Source organism: Rhipicephalus microplus, chromosome 7 (genome assembly GCF_043290135.1).
Source record: "Rhipicephalus microplus isolate Deutch F79 chromosome 7, USDA_Rmic, whole genome shotgun sequence".
NCBI lineage: Eukaryota > Metazoa > Arthropoda > Arachnida > Ixodida > Ixodidae > Rhipicephalus > Rhipicephalus microplus.
This window is the reverse complement of record NC_134706.1, coordinates 29,155,285-29,179,773: the sequence shown is the minus strand read 5'-3', so window position 1 is coordinate 29,179,773 and position 24,489 is coordinate 29,155,285. Positions and strand designations below refer to the sequence as shown.

At 44.6% G+C, this 24,489-nt stretch overlaps 1 protein-coding gene across 1 annotated transcript in view; it reads left to right on the top strand.

Moving 5' to 3' along the window:
• Positions 1-24,489, top strand: part of LOC119180141 (Phosphoinositide-dependent kinase 1) — a 51,688-nt gene that overhangs the window by 2,700 nt on the left and 24,499 nt on the right. Inside the window, exons 2-9 of the mRNA XM_075868902.1 lie at positions 7,182-7,400; positions 15,708-15,750; positions 15,883-16,029; positions 16,580-16,724; positions 17,758-17,852; positions 19,996-20,101; positions 21,123-21,191; positions 22,583-22,679. Coding sequence (XP_075725017.1) covers positions 7,182-7,400; positions 15,708-15,750; positions 15,883-16,029; positions 16,580-16,724; positions 17,758-17,852; positions 19,996-20,101; positions 21,123-21,191; positions 22,583-22,679 — 921 coding nt within the window. The remainder of the gene's footprint in view (positions 1-7,181; positions 7,401-15,707; positions 15,751-15,882; positions 16,030-16,579; positions 16,725-17,757; positions 17,853-19,995; positions 20,102-21,122; positions 21,192-22,582; positions 22,680-24,489) is intronic.

The window sequence follows — 24,489 nt, the reverse complement described above, 5'->3', positions numbered from 1 at the left end:
CGCAAGAAATCGTTACGTAATCATGTCGCCCTGTTACGTCATTGATGGCCAGAAATTCGTGACGCAAGGTTTCTGCGTCTCAGCGCCACCTTTGATCAGCGGCTACGGTGTTCTGCTCCTGACCAGAAGGTGGCGGGTTCGATCCCCGTGGCGGTGGTCGCACTGCGGTGGAAGCGAAACGTTAAATGCCCGCGTACTGGGCGATGCCTGTGCCGTTTAAAGCACAGTGATGATCAAAATTTCCGAAGCCCTCCCCTACGGCGGCCCGCATAATTATATCGTGGTTGTGAGAGTTGTTATTTTGTTGTTATCTGTGCTTTAGTTAGCCCGCCAAGTGATGATGTGATGACGTCACATGGTGACGTCATCACATCAGAAGTGGGCTGATCACGGAGGCTGTGCGAAAAGCAGGGAAGGTGAAGACAGCTTGTAATGTATTCAGTGTTGAAGACAATGCTCAGGTAGGTATATTAGGTGCAGAACACTTTCACAGGGGGCGCGAGGGAAGATCAATACGCCGACTAGGAAAATGGCTTTTGCCCTTGAGTCGTCTTAGGTGAATGTAAACTCAGTTTGTACAGCATCAGACACATTATTTGGGAATGCATTATTGTTAGTTAGCCCTCATTACTACTGTTTCAAACAAAAATGTGCCCTTAAATCTACCATACGTCTACCTGAGTCGGTTATGGAAGTGCTGCTCCAAAAGAGATATGCTGCTCCAGGCAGTAATTTTTGTTTGTAATTGCTCCAATGCTGCTCCGAAATCACACTGGAAGTGGGAATGGCAAATTTTTACCTTTTGACCGACTCACAAGTCCTTAAGAAACTAAAAAGAATTCATATACTAGCACCTCAGTATGCTATTAGTGTGCAGCATTGTCGGCTCTGATCTCATTTATGCGACAAGAACTGACATATTAAGCATATATCTCCCTCGTTAGTTTTTTTCTTTCTTTACAGCGAGACATGTAGGCTAGTGTGGTGAAATGTGAAAATGAGCTGGATCGCCTTTATCTCCTGCCAGATATGTATTGCTTATTTGTCAATAGTTATGTGGGCCTGTGGGTACTTTTAAAACGTCGATTCCAGCTTTACCGGTTTGATTTGATTTCTACCACAATTACTAGTATTTTAAATATATAGCGCATTCCGCAGCCCATTTTCGACAACTAGCCATCTTTTTAGTTGTTTGCTTCTTGAATTTTACCTCCATTGCAGTCTGTGATGTATGTTTCATAATAAATATTTCTGAGATGATGCTTCAGCAATGCTTTGAACTGCAATCGGCGTATGACAAGTTTTGCGTCTGCTCCAAAAACACCAATAGCTGCTCCATACAAATACATTTTTTCTTTCCGAAAACACTTATGGCTGCTCCAAAACGGTACTTTGCCTGCTTAAAAGTATGCTTCAAAAACTAAAGAGTCACTTTCATCACTGCTGGGTTCTTGAAAGACTATGTCACCGCTTCTTTTCATTGCAACGATATCAAACAAAGGTGTTTGAAATGCCAGCTCTGGTGTTTTTATAGCGAAGTGTGTCTTAGTCTACGCCGGCCAGTTGTCATATATAGTAACAGTAGTAGAAATAAAGAAAAAAACTACAGGAAGAAGAATATTTGGAAGCTTGCAACCAGAAAAATTCATAAACGGGGGTTGTGAGCTGGAGCTGATATTACAACAAAGTGGACTTTACTTCTTCAAGGCTGGAACTGCCTTGAAGAAGACATGACATGACATGACAAACAACTTTATTTGGTCCTGAGAGGCAAGGCAGCGGGCCAACTATGTATGTCCCCACCCAGCCGTTGGCTAGTCCCATGTCGGAACAGAGAGGCCATGCCTCTCCGCTCGTTCACGGGCCCTCTGGACAGCCTGAAGCTGGACGTCTTGTTTGGGGTCTGTGATTGCCTTCGTCCAGTCTTCTTCTGTTTTAAAATCCTGTAACGCAGGGCACTGCCAGAGCATGTGACTCAAAGAGCAAAATTCACCACAATCTGGGCAAAGCGGATCAATATCCGGATGAAGCACGCTCAGAAAGCCCCTAGAGGGGTAAGACCCCGTCTGGAGCATGCGGAGCGTGCTTGCTTGTGATCTGTGGAGCTTATGATGGGGAAAGGGAAAGGTCTGTCGCTCTCCTCTGTAATGAGATGTTATCTCGTGAAAAATAACGAGAGGATCACTGTGGACGAGCTCTCCCGAACTCACCCGAGAGACCACCCCGTCGCGGCTCGTGAAACCTCGCGCACAGTCGTGGGCTATCTCGTTTGGGTTCAGGTGACCCGGCAGTACGTCTGGTCCCATGTGAGCGGGAAACCAGACTATGTGATGAATATCGTCTGAGGGGGGTTTGCTGTGGAGAATTCTGGCTGCCTCTGTGGCTATCAATCCCGATGCGAACGCTCTAACGGCCGCAAGGGAATCGGTGTACACCGTGGTGCGTTTCGTGTCCAGTAATGCCAGCGCTACAGCAGCCTGTTCTGCTACATCGACCAAGGAGGTCTTCACTGAAGCTGCCGAGACAAGTTCTCCCCTGTCATTGACGACTGCCACGGAAAACTTGCTGCCGCCGGCGTGGCGCGCCGCGTCCACAAATGTCTCTGTTCCGGAGAGGTTCTTTATGAAAGCCCTAGCCCTCGCCAACCTACGACCTTTATTGTGTTGGGGATGGATGTTTCGTGGAAGAGGGTCAACAATAAAGGAATTCCTTGTTTGATAATCAAGCTGCGTAGTTTCTCCCTGATTGAAGATGGGACGGAGGCCTGCCGCATCGAGCAGTTTTCTTCCTGTTTTGAAACTCGATAACCGAATTATTTGTGCTGACCTTTGCGCTTCAATTAATTCCGAAGTGGTGTTGTGCACTCCCAACTTCATGAGTTTTTCTGTGCTAGTCGTGATTGGGACGCCGAGCACCTTTTTGACACTTTTGCGCATGAGCGTGTCCAATTTATCCCTTTCCGTTTTGGTCCAATTGAGAGCCGCCACTATGTATATGATATGGCTCATGAGGAAAGCGTGGTGGGCCCTAAGGAGGATATCCTCGCCTATGCCGCCCTTCTTGTTGGACACCCGCATAATTAATCTCGGAATGTTCTCTGTTTTTGTGGTGAGATGGGCTATAGTCTTTGCGTTGCATCCCTTAGTCTAATAAAAGCCCCAGAATTTTCATAGAATTGACTCTAGGAATTGTGCGACCATCCTTAGTGCAAACGCTAATGGGCACCTGATCGAGAGGGGTGAGTCCCCTAACACCTCGTCTAGCCTGTCTGTACAGCAGGAGTTCAGACTTTTCCGGCGAAAGCGCCAGTCCCGTACCTTCCAGGAAAGACTCTGTAACGTCCAGAGCCTCCTGTAGAGCTTGTTCAACCGCCGCCTCCGATCCTCCGGGACACCAGATTGTAATGTCGTCAGCATATAAAGCGTGTCCGACATTAGGAACTTTAGAAAGGCTTGTTGACAGCTTGCGCATGGCTATGTTGAATAGAAGGGGGGAGATAACTGCCCCTTGGGGAGTACCCCTTCGTCCGAGTTTGAAAGGCTCCGAGACTGATTGTCCCAATTTTATTGCCGCCGTCCGACTCTCGAGGAAAGATTCAACGAAGGAGAAGAATTTAACTCCCAGGTTCAAAGCCGATATCTCCTTAAGAATATAGTCGTGTTTGACAGTATCGAATGCTTTAGTGAGGTCCAGTGCGAGGACCCCTTTTACATCTTTGCTTGGAAAGTCAATTATGTGTGTTTTGAGGAGGAGCATGACATCTTGCGTGGAAAGTGAGGGCCTGAAACCTACCATATTATATGGAAATAGGTCATTCCTCTCGATGTAGCGCGATATCCTGTTGTGTACTGCATGTTCTGCTACTTTGCTAAGGCAAGAAGTAAGGGAGATCGGGCGGAGGTGATCTAAGCTGGGTGATTTACCTGGCTTGGGGATTAAGACCACTGTGGCCCTCTTCCAAGTTTCTGGTACGACGCCCTCCTCCCATACCCTGTTTATCTCCTTCACTAAGGCCTGAATGGCTTTATCATCCAAATTTCTTAAGAGCCGATTCGTAACTCCATCGGGACCTGGGGCAGACCTTCCGTTTAGGCTATGGAGCACTTCCCTGATCTCAGCTTCCGAGAAGGGAGCGTCCAACTCTGGGGAAGGCACACCCTCATACCGGTGGGGGACAGAAGTTGAGCTCTGGCTAAGCGGGAGGTACTTGTTGGCAAGTATCTGAAATTGGGAAGCTTCTGAGATGCCTGCCATTTTCTCCTTATTAATAAGTCGGCCTATGGCTAGTTTCTGATTGCCTTTGGATTGTCCATCATCTAGGAGGTGTTTGAAGAGGGTCCATTTGCCTCCTTTGCGCATTTTCCCGTCCGCAGCCGAGCAGGCGTCCCTCCATTGTTGTTTATGGAGTTCGGAGCAGTGCTCCTCAATATGCCGATTGAGCTCCGCAATCTTTTTCCGTAGCCTGCGATTTAGCCTTTGTTTTTTCCATCTCGCGATGAGAGAGCGTTTGGCGTCCAGGAGGTGCGCTAACCTTGCATCCATCCCCGGAGCTTCAAATTCTGTTACTATTTCTTTGGTGGCCTTCTCGACATCCTTCTGGATTTGTACAAGAAGTTCACTGAAGGTGTCATGTACTGACTCATCTTCACCTCTGATTTGCCTAAAAAGGTCCCAGTCTGTATATTTATAGGTTCTTGGGGGTGGTGCTCTTATTTCCATCCGGAGTTCTATGATGCTGTGGTCGCTTCCCAAGTTCTCCTGTAAGTTGGACCACTCGACCACCGCATTTCTAGTGAAGCTGAGATCAGGCATCGTGTCTCTGGCGACCGAGTTTCCCAGCCTCGTGGGAAAACGCGGGTCGGAGATAAGCGTTAGGTTTCAGTCTATACTGGCTGCAACTAGATTGGCCCCTTTCTTTGTCCTCGTAACATAGCCCCAAGACGGATGGGGAGCGTTGAAATCCCCAGCTACTATTAAAGGGTGCGATCTGGCGGCAGTTGCGACCCTATGAAGGAGTGAGCGGATATTATGTTTATAAGCCGAAGGAGGGCTATACAGGTTGAAAACGAATATGTTGCTTCGAATTTTGCCGTTGGGAATGATTTCAATTAATTGTGCCTCGAGACCGGATCTCTTATCCGAGTCGCAAATTTTGACTTCGTGCTGCTCAAAGGAGGTATCTTTCCTGACCAACGTGGCGATACCTCTGCCATTTGCGCCTTTTTGGCTAATCGAACGGTAGCCCAAGAGAACTACCTTCTCGCTAAGGGTTTCCTGCAAGAGCAGGACGTGCGGCATTGACGCCTGTGCTTTGATGAGCTGCAGTAGAGCAGCTTTAAGCCTTAAGAAACTTGCGCAATTCCACTGCCAGATAATTATGTTTCCGGTTTGGCCCGCCATTTTGAATATTATTGAAGGAACATAGCCTGCGGCGAACTCGTAGCGTCCGAATCCTGCTGCACTATCGTGGCTTTTGCAATCGTACCAGTGTTGGTCGTCTTGAGTTTGCTAGAGTCAATCATTTTCATTTTAGATTCGAGGATTCCTACTCGACGTGTCAGGTGGGAGACGCTCCCGTCCATACGTTCGATTGTGCTAGATTGAATGGCTAAGGCCTCTCTCACCTGCTTGAGCGATTCCTCAATCGCCGTTAAAGACGCGAGTACATTTTTCTCAGGGACCTGAGCGGGGGACTCGTCACTTTGCATTGCCACGCTTTCCGCGATCGCGGGGGGCGAAACGGCCTTGCGCTTATTCGACCCTCCTGCTTGAACCGGTATGGGTGTGGCTACTTCACGGGGTTCACGCGAGTTGCGGAAGAGCTCGAACTCGGCCCTCAGCGTTCGTAGTGCTTCTTTAAGTTCTGCATTTTCTTTTTTAAGCATTAAAATCACATTAAATCATTAAATCATTAAAGTTACAAGACAAGAAAGAACAATTTCCACTTGTCGAAATGCCGGCTCGAGCACACGATCGTTGTTTACGAACCTCTTCATAGCAGCACTTGTAGTCACACAGGGCGGGAGGCAATGAAGAAATTAAGCGAAATTATGATTATGCATGCGATATCGCTCGCTTGGCCAATAACACACGTCATATTTCGAGAAAAGGGAAGTAAGTGTAGCTCGGGTAGGGGGGCTCACTCGGAATTTAATGTCAATAAATTTAGGAAGACTAGAAGAGAGAGAGAGAAAGAAAAACCTGGCAAGGAGTTGTTTATGGTGGCGTGAAGCCAGAATTTATCAAAAGTACATGATGCAACACCTGCGCAATGTGCAATAACACTTCCTCGCGAAGCAAGTTGTTCCCACTTGGTGCCAGATTACGCGAGCTCGTGCAACCACATAATTGCATGGTTCTCGTGTAGGCTGATAACAGGTGTAGCCCTTGCACAATAATAATATCTCAATGTCAGCTTGGTTTCTCGGGCATTCTGATAATGTCTGGATAGTGAGCGATCCGCAGTTGTTTTTCTATTCTGAGAATTTTGATCTTCTAATCTCCAGATGTCCTAATCTCGCCGTCGCCTGTCCCGTTCTCTCTTCATTCAGAACCCACGATGCAGTGAAGATCTAATGAAATTTCTGTTGTCGACGAGCTTTGAATGCCCGGCTAGCTGTTGGCATATCTTTGCGTGTAACGATGCGGGGAAGCATTTTTCCGACTTCGACAGCGTTCATTCTAGAATTATTACATATATTGTTCGTCATTGAGTGGGTGTGCGACGCTTCTAGATATGCATCACAAGTTAAATGCAAGACACTGCTTCAGAATCAATAGCTGGGCTGGTTGACTAATAATAATAGTTAATGATTACACTGCATAGTAACATGAAAACCAAAAGGAAACTCAAGACAAGTGCAAACTGTCAACTCAGTTTTATTTGAAGAAACGTGAGTGCTTATGAATGGAAAAAACTGATATCATCATCATGAAGCTAGATGAAGGCAATCTTTTTAGCTGAAAATTGGGACTGACACCCACCTACTGCATGTGTTTCCTATGAGTCAACGATCATTCTTTGCCAAAATAATTCCAGCTACTTCATTGGAGTCGTTTGAAAGTCATAATTAATTAACCTAGCCCGACAGGCAATTTAATCGAATTGCCTAGCTTCTTGAACTAGGTTTTTGTTAAGTGTTATTCAGATTGTCCCTTATTTTCATCGTTGCGGTTTCCAGAGGAGTGTAAAAGAACCTGCCGACAGCCCTACAGCCGGAACCGCCGCGATGCCGACGCCCGTCACCGGTGGCGCCGCCTCGACAGGTGCCGCCGCGGCGTTGTCCAACAACGTGGCGGCAGCATCCAAGGACGGTGCCGAGGAGCCGAAGCAATCCGCCAAGATGTGCGCCAACGACTTCATCTTTGGCAAGCTCATTGGCGAAGGCTCGTTTTCCATGGTGAGCGTCTGAGGCCTGCTTCCTTCTCTTTTTCATGTGGTCGAAACCTGAGAGTCTAGTATACTCGGTTGCAAAAGAAATGTAAGCTTTGCCCACAGAACCATGGCACACCTGCCCTCCACCTGTGAAAGGTAATCGTGCGAGCCGGCTTCCGCTCAAACCCTCGGTACTTTTACTCATGTAACGTAAATACTACACATATTAGTGTTACTACCTAAAACATTTGGTTTGGCCGAGCACTGATGTCGAAATGCATGACGAAGTTTATCTGGGCGCCCATGTTTCAGACCTAAACTTGGTTTTGGTGACACACATCTGTGTCCGTATGGTATAGTTAATCTGAAACGTTAAAGAAGTGCTTGACCTCACGAAATAAGGTTGGGCTATTAGATGGTGCATTTATGAAAATTATGCAAGTGAAGAACAGAGAATGGTCTGGGCGGAGTAGACATTTTTTTTTTGCCTCTTTTTAGTGGACTCTAATAGCGATCAAATACACCAAATCATTCTTTTCCAATTCAACAACACTGTATTTAATTAAGTAGTGCCAGGTATGCAGTTTTGACGCCAGTGAACACGAGAATTAATGTCGTTTTGTATGTACTCAGATGTCTCAACCAAACGAACCTTGCGAGTTCATTAGTATCGCAATCTATACGATCGCCAAGCTCGATATGAAGCAAGCTTTTGCTGTTGGGTCTGCAGTCTACCAAAAAAGTTTACAGACCACAGGATCTCATTGAAGACGTACCATGCCCAAGCAGCCCGTAGCATTAGCTAGTGAAACTCTATGTGGTAATGTTGTATGCTACTTCAAGTCAAGGGCTGAAATGTTAATACCAGGTCACGGTGTGAGGCAGCGGAGGTATTTGGCTTTTTCCTGGGTTTTGTTCATAATATTTGTAGCTGACACAATCTAATATATTCACAATCTTCTATAACTTATAGTATGCGTACTTATCTGTGTGGCAGCATGTATTAATATTTCACACAGTTCCAATCTGTTAAACAGTGTGAAATCGTAATACATCACTAACACCTAACATCTTAGCACATTACTATTGCTGATTACTGATCCTCCTGACCTCTGTCAAGTTGTAACGTGTTTCTGGTCGAAAGAGCCTTCAGCACAAAGCTGTGTAAGTGGTGAATAACATTGAATTGATTCTTTGAGGTGAGACAGAATAGACCAAATTTGCACAGCATTGTTTTCAGGCATTCAGTACGTATTGTGACAAATAAAATGATGTCATAATAATTTAATTCATGTTTTTCATGGTAATTCATTTTAATCTTAATTAAATTATCATTTTTTAACCTGAACTCACTCATGTTCTATTTGAGAATAAACAGAATCGCACGTAGAAAAACACATACAGTGAAGTTTCACTTTTGGTTGAGCACTTTTTAAGGAGGTAAAATTTTTTTGAGGCAGCTCGTGGAAAGTGGCACATAAACTGGCGTTTCAGCACGACAGTGCCTTCAGCAAATTGATCACATGAGACAACACACTGCAAAGTGAGGTTAAATTAAGGCTCATTTGTTATGCAGTAGGTTCATTTTATCCAATCCTCAATGTATCGTATCTTTCTTAGCCCACAGTGAACACATTGAGCAAGAAAAAATTGTGTGCACAGATATGTACACGACATCTCAAATTGTTAAAACATTTCCTGACACAAACATTATTAGTCTTGGTTTTACCAAGACCCACTTATCATCGCCGGAAAACTTGTTTGCCTGAGTGTGCGGTGGTTAATTATTTGGGGACATTTTTGTCGAGCCCTGTCGCCGTGTCGGTTTCCGACAGCCCCGAGAGAGGCGGGACCCAGTGTGTACTTTTGTAAATACAGCTGGCCGCGTGAGTGCACAAAAATGGCGATGCGTGTGGCCACTCTCTTAGTGCACACTGTGCGCAGTGGCATCGTGTCGATTTGAGCACCGCGTTGACGACTGCAGGAGAAAAGTAGGATGAGTTCAATCGACTGGTTAAAAAAAAAAAAAGGACTCGGAGCGTGGTTGTATTTTTTTAGTCATCTTAGATTAATAGACACTTCACGACAAAGGGGCCCTGTAACAATTTTCGAGCATGGTCGGAAAACGCTGGCTGTCATTAGTTGCGGCTCCCGAGAAAATGCGAGCATAATTTTATAGCGCAAAGAGGGCCTGGAATTCACAATAAACTGTCAAAGTGAGCTAAAAAATTGCTTTCTTCTCTTTTAATAAATGATGATACAAGCTCGAAAACCACTCATCACAGCCATTGTATCGACCATTGGCTGATTTTATTTGAGCATGGCTCGCTTGGTTGTTGCTCAGGCCGCCGCGAAAGTTTGCGACTCGTCCTCACGCACCTGCGATTGCACTTAAAAACCGCATATTCAAAGAAGAAAAAAACGAGAGAGAGAGAGAAAAAGTGCAGAAGATCACAAGGTGGGCGTGACGTACTTTCTTTCGCCGTGCCATTTCTCCCTGCTTAGCTTCCAGCGCTTTTGTCGGGACGAGAGAATGTAATTGCAGCGTGCAGCAAATCTATGTAACTTTGCTCATACTGGACAGATTCTAAAAATTTTTGCGCCGGTAAATTCGTGAGACAAGAAGCTTCTTTCTTCATGGAATTGAATCCATTACTACTTGAAAGAGTTGCTGGGCCCCTGTAACGGACCGTGCGAGGTTTTACAAGCACAATAGAGGGACCTGTGGGGCCAGAGCTCTCGCCTACGTGATCCTTCACAATCCTTTTCCTGATCGTCGGTAGTGCTTAGAGGAAATCCTGCTTCTAAGATTTGTTCTTTGTTCTTCAGCATACTTCTGTATATCTTCTGCCGATTTTAAACATGCAATTATTCTTCTAATAGTACCGTATTTACTCGATTCTACCGCGCCCTCGATTGTAACGCACACCCGGTTTCCACGACAAAAAAAAAAAGAAAGTAAGACATCGATTGCGACGCGCACCCATTTTTCTCGTTGGCCCGCATGATCACACCACTCGAAAAAACGACTCCTTTCGGGTGCGTCTTTCATTTAAATATGAGGTACGGGGGAAGCTTGTGCCCATCTGACGTGTAACAGAGCATTGCCGTCACTGTAGTTTTACCGCGGACCGATGTCAGCACGCGAACTTGCTTCGCCCCCTTCTTCTCGGCGGTTGTGGTGCCAGGCATGTCGAAGAGGCGTCTGATCGGCATTCTCGATTTGCCCAAGCAGGTAGTCGTTGTTGTGCCGCAAGTTTAGGACGAACCTCTGAAAACTATGAAGCTTTTCTTCGTACTCCTCTCGAAACTTTTCGCATATGCCCGTTCGCCTTCGAAGGGAAAAGCTTTTCCTCTTCATAAAGTTAGTTAGCCAGTACCTGCTTGCTTTAAACTGGCTCCGCATTAGCCCTTTTTTCTATTCTAAAGCTAACTGCATAGCACGCTCTTGGAGCAGTTCTGTCGTCACGGGCCGCTGTGCCGCTCGCTGCTCAAGCACATACTCGCCGAGCAGCTCTTCAATTTGCTGAAACCGACCCTGCTGTGGTCCACTGAAGCCTTTGCGTGAAGCTTTGCTGTCGACAATCTTCTGCTTTTTGTTTCCGCCAGTCCCGCACGCACGTTTCGGGAACTCTGCACGATTGCGATGTGGCCCGATTTCCGTCCATTTCTACACGCAATGACTTTTCTTTTAAAAGCAGAATCGTGGTGCACTCGAGTTTTTGGAGTCGGCCCTTCCTTGCCGTCGATGCTTATGCACTACAAGATGACGAACTCCTCAGCACACGTACGAAGTGCCGCACATGGGAAACACATACGCAGAAACGGCTGACGCGCCATGCTGACGCACGGGTGGCACGTAGGGAGCGGCCATTTTGGAAATGCCGATAGCAATAGAATGACCGTATTCATTTTTTTTTCGTACTCGATTCTAACGCGCATGCGATTTATGAACTAGCTTAACAGGAAAAAAGGTGCGTGTTGGATTTGAGTAATTACGGTACACTCAAACCTCATGACAAGGAAGTTGGATCTTACGCGAAATTACGTTCGTTGTATCTGAAACTTTGTTTTAATGGTTTATTCATAACACTATATCTATTTTTCGTTTACTTCGTTATAACTGATATTTCATTCTATTGAGGTTTGAGTTACAGACCAAGTTTTTAGAATAATTATGGCCTGGTATTATTTGTTTGAACCATGATTTATTTCTAAACTAATAGTTATAAAATAAATCAGCATACCACAATAACCTGGCATCTGTACTGTATGCAGTAAGACAAGTAGGCATGTTTCTGAACTCATTTGAACAAAAGATGACAGTAGTGCATTGAACATTTGCGAGGATCTGTGAACCGAAAACATTACTCACAGAAGTTCAGTGTATCATAACTTTATTCAGATGGGTTCAGAACATTGATATTTATTTTGCTGCATAAAATATTCATTTCAGGCTATCAAGGGATGCTGATTTGTTTTTAAATAGCTCAAAGTTCAGAAATGACTTTTACTCCTGACAGGTTACATGAAACTTCTGATATTCTAAAAACTGTGAGTGGTACAAGAAGAATTATTGCATACGTGTAAACCTTGATATAATGAATATAGATATAACTAAATATCACAAATAACAAAGTGAAGAATAATTTTTCATAGGTATAGTGTTACGAATATAAGTTTATGATGAATTTTCGGATAAAACAAAGTATTTTCATGGCAGGCGTTACTGTTGTAATCAGGTTTGGCTGTACTTGAAATCGGAACGTTATAATACATCAGCTTCAATGTTTCATAAAAATTTGCTCAAAAGTGAAAAAAAAAAGTGTATCTAAAGCAGATCCCATTATTCATTATGAATGAATGAATGAATGCACGAGCAAATGCGTCGTTCTGTCAATTGGTTTCTTATCGATTGCGGGATTTTATCACGAAGCAACAGTTCCAGAATGGGCTTTTGAGATAACGGCAGCTGAATGGAGGCAGCTCGTTGAGGCGTGCAGCCGCAATACCTGCACGTCTCGTGCTTCGGGATTGTCGTTGGGGGTCATTGTGTCGCACTTCGGAGATTTCCCCGAACTTGGAAAAAGTGGAGTGTTTTGATGTGCTTTCTTCTGTCCACTTCTGGGCGATTGGCAGAGTCTAATCTATTCGCTGCTGGGTGTGGCTGAGGCGGAGATAATAGAAGTGAGAGGTTTCGCTGTGGCAGTGAGAGTGGCAGGCGTTGCTGTACTGCACAGGCGACGTGTAAAGATGCTTGTAAAAGGTGGTTCTTGCAAAGAAGAAGAAATAAAAAGCAGTGCAAACTCGAGATTCGTAGAAGTGTGGCAGCTTGGGCTAGTTGGTATGGCATGACGATAGTTATAGCGCGAGAACGAAATGACGACACAGAGACAAGAAGGACACAAAAGACACGAGTGCTAACTTCCAACTGAGTTTATTGCGTAGAGCACGAAAATATATAGAGGAGACAGTAACCATGTGATAAAAACCATATGGCACCAAGAGCAGAACATGAGTAAGAGAAAAAACAAGGGCAAAAAAAAACAAATGCACAGAAAAACGGCAAAGAAAAATTTAGAAGAAAACGAAACAAAAAAGTAAAGATAATACAACTACTTGCGCGCACCGAAACCTTCGAGGAACCCGAATTCCTTCTCGGACAGAGCCACGGAGGGCTTGCTAATACAAGGCACCTGATCGCGTGCCATCTGCGCGGCCTCGACAATGACTCGGGTGCGCTCATCTCTGTGCTTGTACAGCGTCGCTGTGTCCTTGAAAAGGGGCGCACAATTGCACTCCATGTGCAGTGCTGAGCAAGATGGTTTTCTTGCTCAGCGCTGCACGGAGTGCAAGAGTTGAGGCGCAGATTTAAAAAACCGCCAGGCCTGCGCGGAAGGTGCCAGCACTTTCGCAGCAAAATCTGGAAGAGCGGCTTTTCAGAGCCTTTTTTTTAACACTCTTCGGGTTACTGCTTTAAGCACACTTGCAGGGTACCCACCTCGCCATCAATCATTGTGTAGTAGGCAGACATTCACTGTGCCGTCCTTTGTCATTCTTCGGAGAAGAGTGGTACCTGCTGCACAAGTGTGCAAAATTTTGTGCAAGTGCACGGAATTTTGTGCAGTTTTTTATGCTGTTGCTGACGACGACGGAAGAATTATGCCATAAGCTTTTGTAATCGTCCACTGTGGGTATGCGTCACAGTTAATAGGTGAACAAGATCAAGCTTCTGTAATGGGTTGGAGCATTCAACGACCCACTCATTGCACAATTCACAATGTGTGACACCTGGTTGTTCCTTTGCTGCGTTAAAAGGCTTTATTACTCGTAATAACGCGATTCCTTTCCCAACATCAAGCCCGTCTAAAGCCAGCTTGCATCGGAGTTCCAAGCACCAATGTGGTTCTGCGGTGGAATACTGGGCTGGCACGCAATGGACTCGGGCCTGAATCCCATAGTGTCCTTCGTGTTAATTATTTAGCGAGTCTTTTTCTTATTTCATGTGATGGTGGTTACGGACATCGGCGGTGGATAACTACGCCACACGTGACCCTTGTTGCGATCTCGCAATAGCTTTCGCGGTAAAACTGTAAATGAAAGTAAACTGGCTGAACTATTCTGAAGGCGTTTATCGGGAGCTACATTGGTGGAGTTTTCTGCAAGTTTAAGCAACGTTGATAATAGCTCGAAACATGCTGTCATGTGGCATATGGGTGAAAGAACATCTTCACCCGAGAAATCAAATAATGGAAAAGATTAATGTCATAATCATCATCAGCACAATCAGTCTGACTAATTTTCTGCACCATTTTCACGATCTGAATTTTCCGCCTGAAACAAGCATAATATCCTTTCACCCTTCTGTGAATCAATTGTGCACCTGCCTATCGCTTGTCGTAGACCAACGGGTTTCACCTTATCCAAGTTTTGAGAGGACGGATACCTTTGGTGTTCCAAACCAACATTTTCCATTCAGACGAGAAGCTTTCACCCACGCTCTCAACCTTGTTTTGTTAACCTTGAGAGGCAGTGTCGTCGTCGATGGAAGCGTTATCTCTTTACATACGCTGTAAAAGAAACAGAAACGCTATCTAGGGACAGCGTAGAGGAGGCATAAAGGAATGCGCTGTCTAAACACCATCTCTGGCAATTATGGGAAACGCCCGGTACTCTGCTGTCAGTTCGCCGTCGGCAGGGTCGTGTATTGCAGTTCTGCCGCTTCCATTACCTAGTTCCTTGCAGCGCCGTTTTTCTGCGAACGCTTCGTCGTAGATGCAGTAACAGCCAGAGTGCACGAACCTGCCCTGAGAATGCAGGCCTGTATGGGCAGGTGTATATCGCATTGGCACGAATGGCGGTGGCACAGAACGTTCGGTGAAGGAGAGAACGTATTCCCGAGACTTCTCTAATGTTGTTCAGTTAGACAGGTGTCTAGCTTACGAGTAATCCCCTAAAAGGGGACGTAATGTCCCTAGAAAGGACATTACACAGAAAAAACAAATTTTTCTAGCATTAGCAAATTACTCTTTCATGATACCAAAAACACTGCGCTAGCTGTGGGAGGATGCTTGATAGGCCAGAAAATGCAATTGGTGACACCACTTTGAAACGCCTGTACCGCATGAACCAGTTCACGAGGTGGTGCATCTTGCCGTTCGTTTCAGCGGTTTCAGCACTAACGACTTGTGAACCCTGCCATTCATTTCGAAAGGTGCAGAACAGGTGCAGTACTGGTTCACGATTTTCCTGCACCTCCGACACTGACCGTGCCGGCTTGGTGCAGCCACGCGTGCAGCTGAGCAGACGACGCAGCGCTTGGGCGTAGGCGCCGTACCCGCCTTTAACGCCGCGTGTTTTGCCAAGATGTTTGCCCCTCATAAACTGTCTGAATGTGCGGTTTGCGATCAGTCAGTGTTTGCTGAATGGTGTAAATTATGGGAACAGAAATGAGGCCTGCACCTTGTCGGCACATCGTCATTTGTTCCGGGTGTTGCGCTGTGCCTGCACTGCTGAACTCGCGCTGCACGATTTCTGTACTTCACGTGCACAGCTGTGAACCGGTTCCGATTGGTGCTGGTTGAACAGACCTATAGATTTCAATGGCATATGCTAAGCATTACATAGTTCGCAATCAGCAAAAATAAAGTACATTGCCTTGTGAGGGGCCATATACTTGTTATAGCAATATTCAGGAAATTTTTCTGAGCCAATCTAGCTAAAATACGAAAAAATCACTTTAAAGTCTAATACTTTTCACAGAGTAGATTATGCATGCTAACAATCTACAAGGTGGATTTTTCACGTGTCGTTCGCTTTTCATCGTATGCAGGTCTATCTGGCTAAAGAAGTCCGTACCAATAAGGAATATGCAAGTGAGTGGTGCACGCCTTCGCTGTCTATTTTGCATTACACTTAATTCTCTTCGCTCTCTCTTCTCCTATCCTTTGATGCATCTTTAAAAATAAATTACTTCTCCGCTTTTTGTTTTGTTCCAACTTTTTCAGTCAAGGTGTGCTACAAGCAGCACATCATCCGCGAGAAGAAGCAGCGGGCCATCATGCGCGAGAAGCAGATTCTGCGGATACTCAGCGCTCGACCCCACCCCTTTTTCATCCGCCTTCACTCCACGTTCCACGACGCAAACAAGCTCTGTATCCTTGTCTCATTGTCGCCACTGTTTTGTTACAATAATTGGCTTAGGCATGTTAGTTGCCGGTCGGTAACACTGCCACGAGAAAAATTGTACGCCGCTGTTTAAAACGAATTTTATTAATGATCACATTCTGACCTTCCTGAAGACGAAATGAAAGCTCTATCGGAGTCAATATCGCTGAACTATTTTTGGGTTCTTCAGTAGTACCCCGTTTGTGTACCTGAGCTCACTGTACGACAAGTTAAACAGCTGTAACAAGTGGTAGTTTGAAATTTAAAACAAAGATATTTAAACTACAATAGAGAATGCAATTCTGATTGCTATCTATGGCTTAATTGATACATCATTGCATGTCCACAAGCAGCTGGTCGTACCTTTGTTGTTCTGATATCTTGACTGAAGCCACAGTTTAAAACCCTGTGCTTTTCTTGGCTTTGCTGTCTGGTAGCATTTCGCATATATGTCTGAAAATTTCGCGCTTTAGATTTCATTTTCGTTGAAGTTTTTCGAGCTGTCGCTTCGAGCAATCCTTGACCCCCGCCGTGCAGATTTCGTGGTTACCTATGCAAAAAACGGGGAGCTCCTACCGCACATTGTCAAGTATGGGTCATTTGATGTCGACGTGACGCGATTCTACACGGCCGAGATCGTCTCGGCATTGGAGCACCTTCATTCTTTAGGCATTGTGCACAGGTGAGCAAAGCTCGTTTGAGTGTGGTTTCTCTGAGACCTCTACTCATTCGTAACCTTGATGACTTAAAGGGATACGTTTGGTATGATCTTCGCAGCTTGTGTGCTGAACGATGAACGACGGATACACCAGTCAAAATGTACTGTTAAGGAATAAACTGCACTAGAGGCGAAAGTTGGGCTGGTTGGTGGTTCACGCTTGGGGTGTAAAAACAGCGCAAAAATAGAAACAAGGACCGAAGAAGAGACAAGAGTTGTGAGTTTGGTGCCCTGTCGTCTCTTCTTCAGCCTTTGTTTCTATTTTTGTGCTGTTTTTACGTCTCAAGTACCGTTAAAGGTTGGGACTGATTCGTAAGCTTAGCAGTGAAGTGTGAAACGTTCCCGTTGACTTCGAGTGCTGCAGGGCGAATGACAGGTGCGCCAATAAGAACTAAGTGTTGGTGTAGCTGGTTGATTGCAGCAGCGAATGGCACCGAAGAGCACAAAGGTCGATTAAGGACAGGCAGTCACAAGTGCACATTCTAGGAACTCGACGTTTATTTCCCAAACAATAGTACTGGTTGTGCGACCCGTACAGTGTTGGTTAGTAGTGGTTGTACTAGATAAATTCAGAGATGCACGAAAGTACAAAGACTGCAAAAAAGTAGAGTCTAGTTCGCGTGCATAGCATATTGTTGAAATGCAGACATCCGCAACTGATAGCAGGCTTGTTGCTGGCATATAGGCATATTCAATATTTTTATTGGTGCTAGATCATATATAGCTGTATACTATATATTCCTTATTTATTAACTGTCCTTGGAAATTATGCTTGTCTTCATCATATATAATTAAATAGCAGACACTGCCTAAATGCCCGCACAGCAAATAATTAACGCCTTCGAGCGCATCATTCTTTGAATAAAGCAAATAGCCTTCTGTGGAAGCATTTGACTATTTGTATACACAATGACCTTTACCACTTAGGCATTCTTTGAAGTGCATTTAATATAACAAGCGCTGCTAATGTCACTAATTTCTTTTTTTTTCCCCGCAGAGATCTTAAGCCAGAGAACATTCTTTTGGATGAGCGAATGCACATTCAGATCACGGACTTTGGCTCTGCGAAGATTATTTCGAGGGAATTCTGTGGTGGGTTGCTCTTTTTTTTTTTTTTCACATTGCATGGTTTGTTTGAAACTTGATGCTGAGCTGTAAACACATTCCCATTGTAAGCCTACTTCATATGACAAGCCGTTGTCATGGAACAGTGGTTACGGCTCGTGGCTGTTCAGCCAAAGATTTGGGGTTTGACCCCGGCCGTGCCATTTCGATTGAGGCTATGCGCTAAAGGCGTGTGTACTGTGGAATATCAGTGCGCAATAAAGAACACCACATGGTCAAAATTTTCAGAGACCACCCCCCCCCCCCCTATTTTGTGCCTCATAATATTGTTAATAATTTGGACTAACAGACAAGAAAGCCTAGGAAAGTAAAGAGAGCATATGACTTTTAAACAATGTTTCTATTGCTCAATTCGTAGAACACGCTATTCGAAGGGTGCCGGTCCGGTCCCTGTGGGTGGCGAGTTATCTTTTTTTCCGCTTTACTTTCTTCTCGTTTATGTTACAATTATCATGATTACTACAGGCAGCATCCCATATACTTTCCTTGGCATTTTTTCTAGGTTCTATCACCAAAGAAAAATGAGCCCTTGAAGGGCCACTCACCATGCCCCATACCAAATTTTAGTTAGACGATGGAAGTTGTTGGGTGTCCAACGAGGAATATTTTGCCACAACTTTTTTTTGAATCGGTTCATCATGAGCGGAGAAAACGGGTTTTTTGAAGCGGCGAGAAGCAAGGATGAGAGGAGATGAGCTCGAAACCCTTGCTGCTCCTCCGCGTAGCCTTCGCAAGCCAAATCTCTTCCCGATCCTCTCAGGCACCCGACCAAGAGGTCACGTATGTATGCCGTGCCCAAACAAATCCAACCCCCGAGCACGCGAGCGTTGTTCCTTTGTTGACCAGCGTTATTTTGTGGTCTTCTGCCTGTTTCTGCGGGATTGTTTGGAAACGCTGGCTTAGATGCGATAGAATAGATGAACACAATGAGTGCGCGAACGCGTAGGTGCGTTCCGTGGTAGTTGTCTACTCGATGCGCTGACCGCGGGGACACGAACACATGTGAAACCGTGAGACATTAGCCCAGCATCTCGTTGCAATTCACGGGAAAAAATGAAAAAAAGACGCTCACATTCCCTTATTGCGTCTCATTATTTATGTAGAGCTTTATTAATCTTTTCAAGCAACAAATTACATAAACTACGCATGCCGTGTTAAATAATTTTCGCCATGTCACGTGCCCCTGATTGCAACGTCAGAGCAGAGTCGTCTACGTAGAAGACCAACGTCACTGCATGGCCGTGTTTGTAGGGCCATTCATACGTGCACGTCATGCCCTCATTCCTTAGGCGTGCGCCGGTGGAAGGGAGGGGGAGCAGCGTTCATCTTGAAGGTTGACTCATTTCCGCGGGGCGTAGCATTGAAAATTTTGGCAGACGTGATCATGAACGCCTTGCCTATGCTTTGCGCTTGTCAGCTCAAAATTGTCAAACCTGGTGAGTGGCCCTTTAATTATTCCTCTTCCTTCATTCATTATTATAATCATATTGTAGTTTTTGCCTGCGAAAACCCCTGCAATCGTAACGAATGCTGAGCTAGTCGTTAGGTGTTCATCGTAGAAGGAGGTAGATAAGCTTCTCTTGTCGTGCAGCCCACTTTATTTGCGGCTTTCAAGTAACAGACATTCGGATGCACCCTTCACTTGGTCACCTTTTTTTATTTTTTATTTTTTGACACTTCCAAGTGAGCTTTCATGGACCCTCTGGGTTTGCCTAAGGAGACAGAGGAAGGGAAAATTTAAAGAGCAACAAACTTTTTAACGGTGTAAATACCTTGAAATTGAAGTACTAGTGGTAAAAAGTTCACTGGAATCGTAATATTCTGCATATTTGAACAGCTCTGGTACAGTTAAAAAGAGCACAAAATTTGGAAGAAAGCAATGTATGTGTCACGAGGGTCCCCTTTTGGTTACTTACGAAGCAAGTTTCTCGACATGGTCGAAAAGGCATTGAACGTGTTACTAGAGCGTTACCCTGTGCCCGTGATAGAAGTGTGCTGTAATTCTAGTTGGCAGTAGTTTATCGGTAACACTTCCACGCCGGCAATGACTTCCTCTTTTTGCCAATGCAGTGGGGTCGGCAGACAAAGTAAAATTTTTCCCTTGTTACAGATGAGGTGGACATTGGCGAGATCGAGCTCAATGGTCACAATTCCTTTGTGGGCACGGCCCAGTACGTGTCGCCGGAAATGCTCTCGGACAAGAGCTGTTCACCAAGGTGAGTTAGTTCGCGTGTCACACCATCTTCCTTTTTGCGACGACTGCATGGCATAAAAAAAATCCGCATACAAGAATGCAACTGATTTTGCGAGTTTCTTTGGACTAGTTAGTGGCCAAAGAGAGGGCGAAATAGTTCTCTGTAGGATGAATTTAACCTTATGCACTGTCGGTGTGTCCTGGCTTAACATCACTTTGCTGGGTATAACTGTCGTTAATCACTTCTGTAAAGCTAATACTATGTTCTACAGGATGTTTGACGTACCGTGGTCCGAGACCTACACTAAGAGCATTATTTTTATTTGCTCCAGAGGAATAAAAGATCGGAGAAGACAACATAGGGGGATGCGTAAAAAAGAAAATGTGTGTGCATTTTGCGCCTGCAGTTTGGTTCTTTTTTTTTTCTAAGGCAAGAATAGAGCTTTACCAATTGTAGAGTAATTAAATATGTAATTAGATGCTAATCGTGATTAATTATCGAAACTTGTGCAAACAACCATATTACTTTCTTTTGTTTTTTTCTTGGAAGCAAATATAGAGTGTCTTAGAATCTACTGTGGGAATTTGGAACGTTTGCAAGCAGTGCATTGAAATTCGCCCCTGAAGTGGTTAAACGTTTATGCCAGCTTTCAGCACATGCAAGTTTCCCCGCATACAAAGTCCAACATATTTGGGTACCGAAGAACGAGAAGTGCACCTGAAGATAGCAGCAAGTTTAAAAGGGTAGAGGGGTGAAGTTAAGTTGGTTAGCATTTGACTTGGAAAAGAACAGTGTTTTTAGAGGTGAAACCGGATGGTGCACATCGTTCTGTGTTCACTTTCTTTATCAATATCCTTCTTGGTGCACTGCGAGTTTCACCACCAAAAAAGCTTGTTCTCACACCCTTCAAAGCTTTAATGTAATGCCTTGAAATCTCTTAAGTAGAAGAAAACACAGCATGCGACCTGCTAGTCTGTAACTCGTAACATTGAAAATTTGTGCTGTTTCAATCCATGATTTCTCTTGTTTATTTACCTAACAGCACTGACCTCTGGGCTTTAGGTTGCATCGTCTACCAGATGATCTCCGGCCTACCTCCGTTTCGAGCATCGTAAGGATTTTTTTTTTCGTTTCTTCATTCTTTTTAACGGTGGTTGTCACCTCCGATGAGGACGACTGTGTTGTTTCATCCTCGATAACCGAATGAGCCATTGCTGTGTGGTCTTGTTAGTTTAGACATAACAAAGACAGCAGGCTGAAATTCTGTCGACTGGCGAAGCTATGAAGCTTGACTTCTCTGAATCTTAACATACAGTAAATAGAAATCTCTCGGATGGAACTGCTGCCCGAATGAAACGACTGCCCCCGAATGATTAGCTTCGTACTTTGAATATACCTCACCCCTGTTCATCTCTCGGTAAACGTAACTTCTGTTAAATAGAACAGATTTTTCTGGCCGCTTCAGGTTCCTTTTAACCTGAGTCTACTTACTGTTAAGATGGCCTGGACCAAGAAAATTGCATTTAGCCCTTCGCAGTCCGTACCCACCTTCCGTGTTTCCTGGTACGAAACTAAAAGAATCAAAGCTAAAGTGAAAGAAGTATACTTATTCTTGTTGGGGATGTAGTAAGAAAATGCATAGCGATTTGTCCGCTAAATAACTTCTCCAGCGGTGCCCGACCCCGAACCGCTGCGGCTGTGTTCCACTTTGTCGGACAGGGGCTAACAAAGGACCGCAGAGGTTCAAAAGTATGGGGCACCCTTTTTACACTTTTTTTTTTTCATGTTTGGACAAATTGCCTCTTGATGTATGTTCTCTGGCTCATTGCAAGTGTCATTTCGTCGAACCTGTAATATGCCTGCTCTTTTGCAGTGAGCCGGACAGTAAAACACTGTGATATGCTCTCATGCTCTCCTGTCTGTTTCCAACCCTTTCACAGCCGTTGACTAGCGTATTTGTCATGACAATTTCTAATAAAATGATGGACAGGGAGGATACATCGAAAATAGGTCGTCCACAAAAAATAGGTCCAACATGAAAACGGTGAAGACTTTACCCATCGTACTTGTGTTTTTTGGTTCTAGATAGCCACATTTGTCCATGTTCTGCCGTCTGTGTCTCCGCATTCATTATATTGCCATTTTTCATTCTATTGCCATGCAGTGAAGCCATCTTCGAGTTAACTTTTTCTGTGTGATTAGAGATATAAAAGAACTCCATTGAACTAAAAGAATGGTACTGTTTTTTTCTTGGAAAAAAAAAAAGCTCTAACTTGGTGAAAAAAAGTTTTGGTAATTTTCGCATGTCTTTTGTTCTTTTTCATTTAGTCACAAAGGTTAGTGATTGCAGATAGTGTTCGATGTTATGCACGGTGTATTAGCATCGCGTTAATGACAACCCTTTTGATTGTTGGCTCTTCATGTGTTGTAGTAACGAGTTTTGTCTTGAGCAGCAGTCTTGTATGTAAAACCTCTGCGTGTCGTCCTTTCTTGTCTCCCCAGGAACGAGTATTTAACGTTCCAAAAGATTCTTAAGCTGAAGTACGAGTTTCCCGACGGCTTCAACCCCGTGGTTAGGGACCTTGTGGAGAACCTCTTGGTAAGTTGTCCCTGGAGAGGCCACCAAATATTACTTCTCTTACGATTACAGTCGGGCAAAACGTTTCGGGTTACCTTCACAATTTTATTACTTATATGTTTTATCCAGCTCAGCTCGCGAAATTTCAGGCTTGTATACAGCCATGTAACATTATGATAGTTCAGATCTGTCACGTATCATCGTGAATCATGGGTTAATGTTACTTTTTTATAATTTTTCATAACGCTTTTTGTCAAGTGTGGCTCTTGCATGACTAAAACCCAGATATCGTCGATTATAGCTGTGCGATCTTTGGCCTCAGATGCCCTCGCGTCAATAAAATGTAATAATGATGATTACAGTTGTGTATCGTCAAACCTTGATATGACAAAGCTGCATAGGGACCGTAACTCTGTTGGTCCAATGTTTGTGGTAGTGGTAGAGATTGGCACTAACAAGTTGGCAGTCTGGCTCGCGCTATAATCTTATATACAAAAACTAACAATTCTCGGATTGAAACCACTGTAAACGAGGTAATCCATACCTCCCCCCTTGCGGCATTTCGAAGTAAGCAGGCCATTTCATGAGCTGGTCAAATTACAACAGAACAGACCTTGTTCGAGAAAACAGGCCTGCGTTTCGCATTTATTTGAAGAAGAATTTGACAGTACATTTAACTAAATTTTTAATGTCACTGTCACATCTTGACAAAATGTGGTTTTGAATTGTCTTTGAATATTTTTTTATGCTGCTTTTACAGTTTTGAGCCTCTGGCAAACTAAATATTACAGCCAATATTGCAGCAACGCTCACATATTCGGTTTCGTTATAAAGATATGCGGGACCCTAAGCTTCGCCTTTCAGAGTTGATCGCGATAGTGAAATCCCGCCCCTAGTGCGCCCTTTAACCGCTAAGTGCATACTTATTAATATGTGTTGTTACACACATGCACACATGCAAGCGCGATGTATCTATAGTAATGCAGTGACTGTGTAGTGTGGCCACTTCCCTCTGCCAGAACAGGGCTCTGCTGTAGTCAAGACACGTTTTTCACAATGTCTGACAGGTGGCACGCAGATACACACACACAGGCGCGCGTGCGCGCGAATGGTACATACAGGTTTTTTATCTAAAGCAAGAGTCTCATGGCCTCCAAGATACATGCCGTGCGCTTGCCATCCGAGAGGTCACGCCAGATCCAGGCGGTTGTGGAGAGGCCATAAAGAGTCTCACAATGCCTCACAGATGGCAGCACATTATCTAGCGTTTGCTGTTTGCTTGATCAACGCCTCTGGAAAGTCATATGTTTTCCGCTAGGTGGACATAGTTGTCCATTTTCAAAGCTGTTTGAAAGTTCCTGTGTGTTTTTAGCGGTGGGGGCTGCACTATCCCGGCCTTTTTCGACTTAGTTTGATGGCCTCCCAAATGCGCTTACCAATCGCCCAATGGGCTCGTTTTCGTCGTGACACCTGTCGAGCGAAGTGCGTTAAGGGGAGATGCGAGTCGAAAAATCGCGTTTTTAGCGAAATTTCTCGTATTTCTGATTTTTATTGCATTGTAATCTTCAAACCTTCTTCTTTCATCTGTGAAAATTTCAAAACTAAATTCGAACGGCAAAATGCAAAAAAATGTGTATGAAGGCATCGCGGTGGCTCAAAATTTCGTGAATTTGCGCCGATATTGGCCATCTTTGACTGCGCGCTGCTTCCCGTCGCAGGCCGCCCGCCATCGCGATCGGTTGGGAAAGTTGCGTCCGGCCTTCTTCTTACAGCTCCGACGACCGCCAGTTTCGTACGTGGGCAAAAAAATAAAAAACGAGGCCTTTTTATC